The 13368-nt window shown below is 43.9% G+C and overlaps 1 protein-coding gene across 1 annotated transcript; it reads right to left on the reverse strand.

Moving 5' to 3' along the window:
• Window positions 1–2737: 2737 nt before the first annotated feature.
• Window positions 2738–12560, reverse strand: LOC118081550 (gametocyte-specific factor 1). Its single transcript, XM_035108046.3, has 7 exons — window positions 12426–12560; window positions 10893–11026; window positions 8409–8535; window positions 7142–7228; window positions 5978–6020; window positions 3747–3794; window positions 2738–2974 (listed from the first exon to the last, which is right to left on the reverse strand). Exons 2-6 carry the CDS (start codon window positions 10983–10985, stop codon window positions 3773–3775), a joined length of 372 nt encoding a protein of 123 aa, XP_034963937.2. The 5' UTR covers window positions 10986–11026; window positions 12426–12560; the 3' UTR covers window positions 2738–2974; window positions 3747–3772.
• Window positions 12561–13368: the final 808 nt, after the last annotated feature.

Raw genomic sequence — 13368 nt, forward strand, 5'->3', positions numbered from 1 at the left:
TTACCCCATTCAGGACCAGGGAGTCCTCCACACCTGCCCACCTCCTGTCCCCCACAAACAGTACTTCTGTCTTGTCAGGATTCAACCTCAATCTGTTAGCCGCCATCCATCCTCCAACCGCCTCCAGGCACTCACACAGTACCTTCACCACCTTCACTGGTTCTGATTTGAAAGAGAGGTAGTGCTGGTTATCATCCGCATACTGATGAACACCCAGCCCAAACCCCCTGATGATCTCTCCCAGCGGCTGCATGTAGATGTTAAAAAGCATGGGGGAGAGGACAGAACCCTGAGGCACCCCACAGGTGAGAGCCCAGGGGTCTGAACACTCATCTCCCACCACCACTCTCTGAACACGGCCCAGGAGGAAGGAGCGGAACCACTTTATAACAGTGCTCCCAGCTCCCAGCCCCTTTAGGCGATCCAGAAGGATGTTATGGTCGATGGTGTCAAAAGCTGCTGATAGATCCAGGACCAGCAGGACTAGGAAACAGCTCTCACCTTTGTCCCTAGCTCACCGGAGATCATCAACCAGTGCGACCAGGGCAGTTTCAGTCCCATGATGAGGCCTGAATCCTGAATGGAAGGGATCCAAATGGTCTGCTTCTTCCAGGCGTGCCTGGAGTTGTTCAGCAACCACTCGCTCAATCACCTTGCCCAAGAATGGAAGATTTGAGACTGGGCGATAGTTGGCCATATTGGCCGCATCTAAAGATGGTTTTAAGAAGCGGTTTAATAACCGCCTCTTTCAGCAGGTCTGGGAAGGCTCCCTCATGGAGAGAAGCATTCACCAACCCGTGAAGCCGGCTAGCTTTTATAAGCCAGGATGGGCAAGGATCAAGGAGACAGGTGGTTGGTTTCACTCGTCCAAGCAGCCTGTCCACATCCTCAGAGGTAACAGATTGGAATTGATCCCACACAACTTGACTAGACAGACCTCCAGCACTCCCCCGCCCCGGCCCTGCGCCCACGGTGGAGTCTACCTCTTCCCGAATCTGAGCGACTTTATCTGCAAAAAACTTTGCAAAATCGTTGCAGTGTAAACACAGCTTCAGTTGCAAAGCACTTCATCACTACCAGGATCCAGTGGTCTTTTCTCTTACATTATCTTGGGATGGAGATTGGGGGTGAGCATTGTGTGTGCTATTTAGGTTTTCAGGGTGAAGAAATTTCATACACTTGTTTCCTCTGTTTTTCTAAGGGACAGCACAAATTGGTGCCCTATCAGATACCATCTCCCAACTGCGTTACAGCTTCATCATCAGCTAAATTATTCAAGACAAATGTCTTCCTTATCCTCTTGTGGTTAGCACCTCAGTGTTTCTGTGTTATGAAAAAGGTTAGTTATACAGACCCAAGCTTTTCCTCTGCAATCACCCATCATGGCTGGATTAGATTAACAGAAACATATGCGGAGGAATTCCACTAACACAAATACAGTCATACCTCGGTTTAAGTACTCCTTGGTTTGAGTATTTTCAGTTTAAGTACTCCGTGGACCAGTCTGGAACCGATTAATCCACTTTCCATTACTTTCAATGGGAAAGTTCCCTTCAGGTTAAGTACTTCTGGAACCAATTGTGTTTGTAAACTGAGGTACCACTGTATTCCATTAGCACAAGCATTTTTGCTTGCCTGACAAAATGATCTCCCCTCTCCGCATGCTGATCTGGGGGCTTACCCGCACCCCCAGAACTGATTTGGGAAGCAAGTCCCATTAAGCTAGCAGGTTTGGTATTGGTTCCTGCTAGCGCAGCTACTTAGCTAAATCCGATCCATTGTATATTCCAGGGCAGCTTGCCCTATGTATGTCTCTCCTTTGGTCCATACCCAGCTTGTCATGACAGTCTGACTCTTTCTACTTGCCAAGTATTTAAAGGTACTAGGTCATTACAAACTATCACAGATCTCTAAAAATGTGTCTTGGCTTACTCTTGATTGCACTTGAAAGAGGCAGGAGTTCTCTAGCCTGCCTCAAGCAATTCTTGCACATCTTTTAGGTCAGACATATCCAACCTGTTGATCCTGATCGATCATTCGATCACAGGGTCGATCTTGGTCAATCGTAGGCCCAAGGCACCACGAGCACAACATGCTCCTCAATAGCCAGGAAGACAATGGCTCCTCTGCAGCCCAGGTGTGTGTGTGTGTGTGTGTGAGTGTGTGTGAGTGAGAGAGAGAGAGAGAGAGAGAGAGAGAGAGAGAGATGTGCTGGGTGTGAAGGGAGGCAGGGGGAGAAGGCAGGATCGGCATCATCCGCCCACCCTGCCCCCAGCCCTGGGTGGTAGATCACTGCCGGTTTTTATATTGGATCGTAGATCACACCCTACTTCTTGTTAGACATGCCTGTTTTAGGTCATTCTCATACTGCTTCCTGCTGTTGAGAATTCATCCCACTTTGTGAAATACATAGACCTCTATTGGAAAGGGAGTGGTTGCATAAAACAGCAAACCCTTTACTGCCCTGTGTTGCTGAACAGCCAGTTTGTTCTGCCAGCTATGAAATACCTTCCCAGTAAGTGAGGGAGTGCCAGAATAATGTGGTATATTGGTTGGAGTGTTGAACTTAGGACCAGTGAGAAAAGTTCAAATCTCATTCATATATGAAGCTCACCAGATGGCCTTCGGCCAGTCACTCCAAATATCATGGAGCTATTGTGAGGATAAAAGGGGAAAGGACCGTGCTTGCATGCTTAGCCACTTGGAGGAAGAGAATAAGGGGAAAATTGCAGGCAACTGGATTTATAGAAATTTTATTGGAAAAGTATTTTTCAAAAATTTTAAAAGCATTTCTTAACAAGCTGGGTTTTTAAAATGTATGTATTCTGTCGCTCCTTCTGGAGAATCCCTGTGGTGATCTTGCAGTGACATTTTGAGTATTTTTTTGCCACTGGCAGCCTGCCAGAGTAGCTTAGGATGGTCCCCAAACCGTTGCAGTAGCATTTCCCAAAGCTGATAAATTATAGGAGAGCCTCTGGAGAGAAGGACAAAAACTTTTTTCCCATAAAATGTAATTGTAAGCACCTCAAAATGGTTCACAACAAGAATAAAGTCACATCATTAAAAGCAGTAAACAGCTATTTAAAACATCCAAATAATAATAAAAATCTGTGATAAACTAAAAACAGATCAAAGCACCTGCAAACATTCCACCTAGCTGGGTAGACTAATCTAAACAAAAAACTGCAGATCAAAGCAGTTGATTAGGTACATATGGGATCAGACAATCTCAAAAGTAAGCTGGTTATAGTACCAAAATACATTCTCAAATCCATGTAGCATCAGTTGTGCCAAATTTGATGACGTTGGAAGGGAGAAGGGTCCTATTCAACCTGCTCCCATAAGAGCAAGATATTAATACAAGGATTTCTCATCCGGGCACAGCAGGAGCTAATCAATTGTTATTCTCACTCGCCAAATTGAACAGGTTTAACACTCCAGAAGATGAGTTCCTCAAAGTTTTACTTGTTTCCTACTGTACTTAAAAAAAATTGGGAAAGAAATTGAAATTTGGAAGCTGGGAAAGCAATGCGTAAGAAAAATGTGTTTGCAAGAAGACAGCTAAAGGAAGAATGGAAGTTAGTTTTGAAGAGCAAGAAGAATTGTGGATACAGTATGTAAAACCTGAAATGTAAGTGAGGATACAAAATATGGAAACAAGAATGTAAATAGTGTAAAATATGTTAACTATGGAAATGGTGGGAAATCAATAAAAATGATATTAAAAAAATAATAAAAATACTTACAGTTCAAAAAAGGAAGATGTGTATTTCTACCTCCTCTCACCAGAGTAGCTATATTAGAAAAAAAGAAAATGAAAGGACACACCCATTATAAACAAATCCTGTAGCTTTCAGAGGGGACTTTTCTTTATTTAGCTGATACTTCAGAAGGCCAAGTACGGTAGGTGTACTTAGCCCAAGGCAAGGGTGGCTAACACTTGGTCTGGATACCAGATCAGCCGCTGCCCCTGCAAATATTTCTGCAGTGGCAGCAAGAAAAAAGGTTGACACAGCTCTGTTGGGAATGCTAATTGTTTCCTCCCTGGTAATCAGATTTTCCCATCTGATGGTCATGGAGGGGCAGTAAACTCCATCCTGATCTGTCATGGACTGGTTGGACTCAGAGGAATGGTGTGAGGCACCAGCTGGGGAACCCCCTAAGGGAGGAAGGTTCAGAGCCCAGGGTTTTGGTGGTGGGACAACAATGAATGGTCAGACGAAGAAGACTGGGAGGTGGTGGTGTCAGAAGCTGAAGAGGTAACAGGCTTTAGTGAACAGGGAGAGTCTGTGGCAGATAGAAGTCCAGAAGCAGGAGAGGAGTGAGGCCAAGAGGCAGAGATGAGTCAGGCTGGTGAAGTAGCCAGGGTGTCTCCACTTCCTGCTGCGACAAGCTCCCCTCCTCCCTGGTTTCCCAGATCAGTTCTCTTCCACCACCACTTTCTCCCCCCCCCCCAGCAAAAGCTGCCACGACCACCCAGGTTTAGGTCTTGGGGAAAGACCAATTAATAAATCCCAATTATCAGGAGATTCAAGGGTGGGAGCCAAGAATTCATTCTTCACCACCAGGATCCTCTGTTAATCCCCATATTACATGGTACTCCAAGCGGCTCAGGCACCACATTCAGATCAAGGCAAATCCCGTCAAATACCCACACCATAATGCAGGCATCATTAAAGAATTTACGCTCCTCCTGCATAAACAGGAATTGACATTTGGGGGTAATTGAGAAGCATTCTACCTTTAATCCTCCGGGCTGTGGGAGGAGGAAGCAATGAAATGGCCAGAAGCAGCTTTCAGTTAAAGGCGCTGTGGACTGGGAAAGCCTTAATAGAACTTTACCAGTCCACATTGCAACACTAGCTAATTGAACTACCGTATAAAGTGACCACAAATCAGGTTTCAGAGATGGAGGAACCATGCCAGGGAGAACAAAAGAACACTGAAATGCAACTCCAATTGCTGAAGTGGATCCTCTGTTCAAAAAAGTAAACAAAAGGCAGCAGTTCCATAGACAGGGACTACTAGGGAAGCACCTAGTTGCGGAGCTGGAAAGGGGTAAAAACATACTGATTGAATTGTTCTCTGTAGCTGAATTCTATGTTTATGTGTCTAAAGTTGCACACCTGTTTATGAGTCTGTGTTCAGTAACTACTTACGCTGTCAAAGTTCCCCAGCTAACCATTTAAACCTTTCCCTGGCTTGTGTGTATAGTGTCCTTAGTCATTTATTTTAAAATAATGAGTCCTCTTCAGTGTATGGAGAGTCAAGGTAAGTGTTAAATATAGTCACAAAAGCCGGTTCTGTCAGAGAACAAAGCCACTGATGAAATATATTTGAGAGCTGAACTGATAATTCCCAGTAAGAAATGTTTTTAGGTCTGTACTACAGCCTGACAGTGTATAAAAAGTAACATCAGCCCACCTAGGTGTTAAAGCAGATGTAGCCAATGTGGTGTCCTTCCAAATTGTTGTAGTACTAGAACTCACATCACCCCTGACCTTTGGCGTGCATTGGCTGGGACCAATGGGAGTTGAAGTCTAATAACAGGCTTCCTCAACCTCGGCCCTCCAGATGTTTTTGGCTTACAACTCCCATGATCCCTAGCTAGCAGGACCAGTGGTCAGGGATGATGGGAATTGTAGTCTCAAAACATCTGGAGGGCCGAGGTTGAGGAAACCTGTCTAAGAACATATGATGGTTACTACATTGACTTTCCCTATGCTGCCAGGTGGGAAACAGGCACAACAGCAAAGTTACTTGAGTAGATTCCTATTTTATTAATAGCAGAAGTGAGTGGTGATTATTTACTCTTGGAAGTGGATGCGTCTTAAGAAGTGCCTCCAGAGGTTAGAGGGGAATATCCTCTTTGTTGGCATTTTTGCTCCATTGGCCTTTGTATCCCTGGTGTTTGCTAGCCAGGCTCTGAATACAATTAGATTTTCATGAGGCTACAAAGGAACCTATGTAGTCTTACCTGGTGCCAAAAACAAAAGGAGCAGCAGGATATTCATCAGCATCTTAGGAGAGAGTAACAAAACCATTAGGCAGGGTTCTCATACTGGCGCATATAATCCCCCTTGCCTTGCCACAGTCACTTACATATTATGGGAGTACTCAGACTCCAGATTGGATGGGCTTTCGGGAGAGTCTAAATTGGATCAAGTGACCCTTCAGAGCAGTGGGGTTTTCCTGATGTTCTTTGGAAAACCTGTATGAATTGTTTCCTTGAAGAAAAGCTACAAATTTGCTCTGGGACCACAAATGGTTGTAACACCCTCATTTGCCCTTACTACAGCATTATTCTATTTATAAATCAGCTACATTTTTCCAGGTACTATACCGCAATTAACAAGGTAATGGGGAGGACAGAAGAAAACAAAATTAGACTTCAGTTCTTAGGCTGTACCAGAGCACACACTGGAGACAGGGCTATTCCTATTAAGCTCTTTGGGGAGACCAGCCCTGTTGAGACCCTCTTTCCAATAACCATTTTGATTACAGCTGGTCATTTAATAATTACTATGCTATACTATAAAAATTTGAGCCTGAGATTATAGTATTTGTTTTCCTCTGGAGTCCACATGTATTTCCTTATAACTTGTGTCATTTTGATTGCAAGCCCATGGGCCAGGGGCTGTCTTGTTATAGTATTGCCCTTATGTAATAAACTGCTCCGATGCTTTAATAAAAGTTACAAGAAGCTATGTATTCTGCCTTCCCCAATACTGCCTCCTCAACAGAACAATCTGAAAAGGACAATGAACTTTGCAATTTCTTCCTCTGGTAAACTTTCATGTTCTGAGGCAGAACATGGGACAGACACTGGATGAGGTGCCATTGTCATCATTTCCTGCAGCATCTAGCAGGCCACTGTTTGAAATAGGATGCTGAACTCTTTGTCCAATTCAGCGGGGCTTCTTCATGCATGATAATTTTGCCAAAGAAGCTCAGTTCCTTATAAAAGTGCCAAGTTGGCTCCTCCAGGTTAAGCATGTTAGAAGGGGTGTGTGTGTGTGTGTGGAGGGGTATTCTAAATGCAGCTTTCTTCTAATAAGCCAAGCACACTCAAATTCAGCCAGGGTGTGGTGCAACCCAAAAAGTGTGTTTTTGCACAAGTGGAAGAAAAACAACAACTCACCAGCCTCCCAGTCTTCTTCTGGAGGGGGGCACTGCCAGGCTGTCACCTCTTTGATTCTGTTCTTTGGATCACCTCTGCTTGAAGTGACTGTCCAAGTATTAAGAAAAGAAAAAAAGTTAAGACATCTTGGTTTTGGAAGTTAGTTCTAGTTTCAGAGATGGCTGCTCCATGCATTGAGATTGTGTTTGTGTGTTCACATCAGGTGCATCTTTTCAGACTTTCCTGCTTAAACATGGGGAGACCAGGGGTGGAGTGAGCATACCTGGGGTCAGGGGCGCCAAAGTTTTGTTGTGGGTGCTTAGCACCCACACATCAGGGCCCCTGACGCAACTTCCGAGGTCTCGCAAGGCCTCAAACAGCATCTCAGAGGCTTCGTAACCTGATTTCCAGTGGCACATGTAATGTCATGACGTCATGCACACTGGGCACCCATAACCTGGGGCCCAAGTTGGCTCCCCTGCCTGGGGTGAAGACGACTGGTGCCCCTCCCCAAGTTACAGTAAACCCTCACCGGCTCTTTTGAATGCATGAACAGGGCTACAGTGAGCTATGGCTATATCAGTGTTTGTGTGTACAGCTATCACCACCAGAATATCCCAGTTTTCATATATGAAGTTTTATTTTAGGCTATCAAGTATAAACCATTTTTAGTGGAAGGCAGACATTGTATACTAGAGTTTTAAGCAAAGGCTGCTCCTTCCGGCTAGGGAATGGTGATAAATTGAATTCAGTTTGCATTTCAAGGCAAATCTACCCAATTTGCACTTTCAAAAATGCTACATGAACTGAAACAAAGACATCCTTCAAGATTCATTCTTTTCCAATTTTGTAATGTAGTTCTACAAGCCTGCCTTTACTTCATGTATTGCAGCCTCCTGTTTTATAGTTTGTGACATAATGCCTAGATCCTTACCTACAGCACTTCTCCCTTCACTTGTTTGACCAGTAAGTACTTCAATCAAGTTAGTCTTGAATTTTAATCCCATCTTCCATTACATCACACACTTCAAGAAATGAACTGGCACTCAGCTAAGTCACTCCCCACACCTGAATGCTACTTGTTACACTCACCCTGCTTAGTATAATCCATTCATTACTTCTTTCATCCCAGCTTTTACAACCGGTTGAATGCTCAGTATGCAGTACAATCAGAGCATGTATCTCCAGCTAGAGTGCCCAGAGTTTAAGTTTTCTTACATCAGCATCATCAATATTATACACACATGCTCTAGCTGAGTTTTAGAGCAGGCAGGAGCAATTCTCTTACCCTCCAAGACCTCTGGAGAAACTTTGTTCTCACAAGTTGCCATGTGCAATTTTAACTCCTGCTTTGGAACTCTGTGACGGGCATTGTAGGGGCATGTTGCAAGCTCTCTGGCGATCTTCTGGTTGTTCTGGAAAAAAGTCAAAAGTTAGCAGTGCAGAGCTAGGCCTCCATCAAACCCACCCATCACTCAAGAATGAAAGGGGATATTCTCTACTATGATAACATGCCCACTTAATCCATGTTGGCTTCATATGCGATGATTATAGATTCTATTTCTCTCTAGGGAAGAGTAGTAGAATAACTGAACCCAACATTCTTCACTGAATCCACCATGGCTTTCTTAGAAGACCTCGCTACAATAGAATCATAGAGTTGGAAGAGACCACAAGGGCCATCCAGTCCAACCCCCTGCCAAGCAGGAAACACCATCAAAGCATTCTCAACATATGCCTGTCAAGCCTCTGCTTAAAGACCTCCAAAGAAGGAGACTCCACCACACTCCTTGGCAGCAAATTCCACTGCCGAACAGCTCTTACAGCATTAGGAAGTTCTTCCTAATGTTTAGGTGAAATCTTCTTTCTTGTAGTTTGAATCCATTGCTCCGTGTCCGCTTCTCTGGAGCAGCAGAAAACAAGCTTTCTCCCTCCTCTATATGACATCCTTTTATATATTTGAACATGGCTATCATATCACCCCTTAACCTTCTCTTCTCCAGGCTAAACATAACCCAGCTCCCTAAGCCGTTCCTCATAAGGCATCGTTTCCAGGCCTTTGACCATTTTGGTTGCCCTCCTCTGGACATGTTCCAGCTTGTCAGTATCCTTCTTGAACTGTGGTGCCCAGAACTGGACACAGTACTCCAGGTGAGGTCTGACCAGAGCAGAATACAGTGGTACTATTACTTCCCTTGATCTAGATGCTATACTCCTATTGATGCAGCCCAGTCCTGGTCAGTCCTATTCACAGAGAGGAGACATAGAGGGGTGAAGAACCTGTGGCTGTCCAGATGTGGCAGGACTTCAACTCCCATCAGCCCCAGTCACCGGGCAATACGCAGGAATGATGGGAGTTGGAGTCCAGCAACATCTAGAGGGTCACAGGTTCCCCACTCCTGGATTAAAGGAAGGTTGTATATTTGAAAAAAACACAACAGTTAAGTAAATGATTCTTTACTCCACATTCCACTTGGACAAGTCCTTTCTCTATGAACAGATGTGCCAGTTAATAAGCCCCCCACCCCAGAAAAACCATTGTGGACTTTGTGAAGAATAGTTCCTATTTTTAGGACTGCTTTTCTCTAGAGCAGGCATCCCCCAAACTTTGGCCCTCCAGATGTTTTGCACTTCAATTCCCATCTTCCCCGACCACTGGTCCTGTTAGCTAGGGATCATGGGAGTTGTAGGCCAAAACATCTGGAGGGCCGCAGTTTGGGGGTGCCTGTTCTAGAGGACTAGAATACCGGTATCTTAATCTGTATTGACTTTACTTAGGAGAGGATTAATGGAGTGCTGGTGTAATTTGCAAATATGTGCAGAATTGCACTAACAGCTTGTTTTGTGTCTTTCCCAATGTCTGATTTCTGTTCAGAGTTAGGATGCCAGCTGTGGTGGGCCTCTGGAAACAGTTCAAGGCCACAGGCCTTTGGCAGGACTCATCCATCCCCCTTTCTCCAAGGAATGTGTGTCTGTGCATTGCCAGCTATAAAGCCAAGGCTGCATTCAGCAGCAAAAGGTAGTGCTGCATCTCTCCTCCAATGTGGACCTCTTTGCATATTTGGATCTCTTCAGTTTAATCTCTTAAGACCAGGTTACTACAGCATAGTTTATGATGCACGAGCATCTCTTAACTTTATATATATAGTGTGTTTGAACTGTGCTGTGTCTTGAAGCAATAAAACACTTTACACTGAACTGTGTTGTGGTCAAGGAGATTTCTTCACTGTTGACTCTGGAAAGGCTGACGGCTCAAAAGGGAGAGGACTCGGAAGCTTTGCTAGACTACTCTGCTGGTGCTGTGCAACTCTGGTGGTCACACTGATATAGGTGTGATACCAAGACACTATCACGGGGCATTTTATCAGGATTAAAAGCCGCACAATATCTCACTGCAAGGTCACAAAAACAAAATTATTAAAATTAAGAGTCCTTCCAATAGAAGACAATGTGTACCAAACAGGAGACTCTAGAGGACTCGCTCAAATGGCTTCATTGCGCAATTTTGTTTGAACTTGTTTACATTTGTTTGGATGTTCAACATGTCACATAACCTCAGATCAGAGCTAACTTACTCTGCTTTTGAAAAGGGAGCCAATGCACAAAGTGGTAATTAGATTTCTGTTTGCTTTCACCCATAGGAGCCAGGGTACCTCATTCTTCTCCGGTGAATTAACATACTTCAACCATTTCCTACAAATCCAAGATGTGCAAGGCCATTTTAAGAAGAGAAGTTATTTGTGGTACCCTACCAATGCCCTTCTTTTCTTACCTTTCTGCATTTCACCAAGTGGTAAGGTAACCTGCAGGCTCTGATCTGGTGGTTCTTATCATAAGGGCATTGGACAAGTCGTTCAGGATCCATGAAATTAATATAGGTGAGAGGACTGGCTGCGTACTGTGTTCCTAGCAATGTTTAAGAAAGAGATGTTACAAAGCATCAGGGCAAAACCATACAAGAGAGAGACATGGTCTGAAGCCTAAGAATCTGACCCTTTGCTGAGATAGCTTATTTGCTCAGAAGTGCTGCTTCTAAACTTATTTCAGACATTAGTTTAGAGCACAAGAGCCCTGGTTATCAAACCACATGTCAACCTAGTCTAGCCCATTTATACCAGATGGACGGGGTATAAATAAATTTATTATTATTATTATTATTAGCATCCCATTTCTAGCAGTTGATAGCCAGATTCAAAATCAACCGCCAGGATATGAAGACAAACGGCCCTCCCTTGTTAGCTGCCCCTTCCCCTCAAAGTTTTTGGAGGAATCATTGTTTAAAAGATTTGGAGATTACATGTATATTGATGCCAATGCTATTGTCCCACTCACTAGTCCTCTGTAAGAGTTAGTGTACAGAAGTGTACCTGGTGGGTGGATAAACTGGCTTCTGCTGGGGGCACAGGCTGGGGGGGGGCACCACAAAATTCACCTATCACTATGGAGTGTATGACATAAATGGCAACATGCCACTGCTATCATGGGGAGATCAAATGCAGAAGCAGCTTCCCATCCTTGCACCGCAGCACAAAGGCATACAGCAAAGGGGTTTTCTTTGGGTGGGCACAGGGGACCCTAGGTACACTTTTGTTTGTCTAGTCCCATTTTTAAAACCATCACATTTGGCAATGATATCCTTGTTCATTATGTGTTGTGAAAAATACCTTCATCACTCCTATATTTATGCGTTTAATTGGCTGACTTCTAGTGTTATGCATGGGAATAAGTTTGCCAACCATTCTGTTACCATTCATAACTCAAGCCTCCACTATATGCCCTACATTATTTTCTAAAGAAGGTATCTTCAACCAATATGGCCTTTCCCCATAAGCATCTGCACTGTCATTTTGATTGGCCCATTCCTTGCATCTTTTCCAGCTGTATCTCTCTTTTGGGGATGCACCAACCTCACAGTACAAAGCAATATAATAATAATTATCATATTTTAGCATAGTAGGCATTACAGTACACAAGGAAATTTGGGGTTGCCTTTTAAAGGGTAAAGTGACATCATGGTAAGTTACAGGTAGGTAGCCGTGATGGTCTGAGTCGAAGCAAAATAAAAAAATTCCTTCAGCTACTGAAGGAATTTTTTTATCATGGTAAGTGACACTGCCATTTTATTTCCCATTCACCTAGCTGGAAGAAATTACTTTGCAGCTGCTCACAGTCTGCTTTGGCTTTCACCATCCTGGTGACATAGGATTCCTCTTTATGCTTTTCAACAAAGACAGACTATGGGAGGGAGTTGTACCCAAGAGGCCCCCCCCCCAATAAAACCTGGCACCAACACACTCAGCCTTACCTACTCACACAGGATTGCTGCAGGGGGTTGTGGGGAAGAAGAATGTGTCCTTCTCACTGTCTGGAGGGATGTCAAGACTACAATGCAGTAAATAAAAATAAAGTGTGTGTGTGTGTGTGTGTGTGTGTGTGTGTGAGAGAGAGAGAGAGAGAGAGAGAGAGAGAGACAGAGACAGAGACAGAGACAGAGACAGAGAATGAGAATGACTATATAAGGCCTGTTGGAGTTATACTAATGTGACAGGAGGACCCAGCATTAGTTTCAGTAGCAAAAGTCAGCTATTGTTGCTATGTGTAGAGATCACACAGAGTTAGGGCAGCAATCTCCAGATAACAAAGCCTTTGCTAATTACTTGTCCTTGGACAAGGAGGATTTATAAGTTACTCTGAAAACACAGTCTGGGCATCCCGCTGGGCAGGACAATTCTGCTCAGCAGGAAACATTCTCAAGCAATAGTGGCAGAAAAAGCCTGATTAGAATTCCCCTCCCAGATTACTAGAAAGCCTACTTCAATAGGCAGCCAAGATCTTTTGAAGTCACTGAGGCAAGGACTGCTAGGATGTCTCTTACAGCAAAACACAACACAACACAACACAAAACAAAACAAGGAGTTCTGTGGCACCTTAAAAACTAGCAAATTTATTATGGCGTAACTTCCATGGACTACAGCCTACTTCCTCAGATGCAGCAAGGCAAGGACCACATCAGATATTCAGAGTCTATACCCCAATGAGTTTTGTGGGATGTTTCTTCAGCAAATATTAATCCTGGCTTTCCAGCACTAGTGCCCCAAAGTGGCTTAATAAGTGCTACAAAATATTTCAGGGTTTTGCAAACTGCAGTCCTATTGACACTTAACCTGGGAGTACAGTCTGCTGAATGTAATGTGATTTCTGAGTAAACATACATTAATTGTAATGTTCCTGTGCAATAGTCACATTAA

This window comes from Zootoca vivipara, chromosome 2, assembly GCF_965207765.1.
Source record: "Zootoca vivipara chromosome 2, rZooViv2.hap1.1, whole genome shotgun sequence".
In the NCBI taxonomy this organism is placed as follows: domain Eukaryota; kingdom Metazoa; phylum Chordata; class Lepidosauria; order Squamata; family Lacertidae; genus Zootoca; species Zootoca vivipara.

Coding starts and splice junctions, on each gene's coding strand:
- LOC118081550 (XM_035108046.3), bottom strand. CDS start 10,985: ATGGATCCTGAACGACTTGTCCAATGCCCTTATGATAAGAACCACCAG. Junction 7,229..8,408: donor TTCTCCAGAGGTCTTGGAGG/GTAAGAGAATTG, acceptor ATACTTGGACAG/TCACTTCAAGCAGAGGTGAT. Junction 3,795..5,977: donor CCTTTTGTTTTTGGCACCAG/GTAAGACTACAT, acceptor TTTCTAATATAG/CTACTCTGGTGAGAGGAGGT.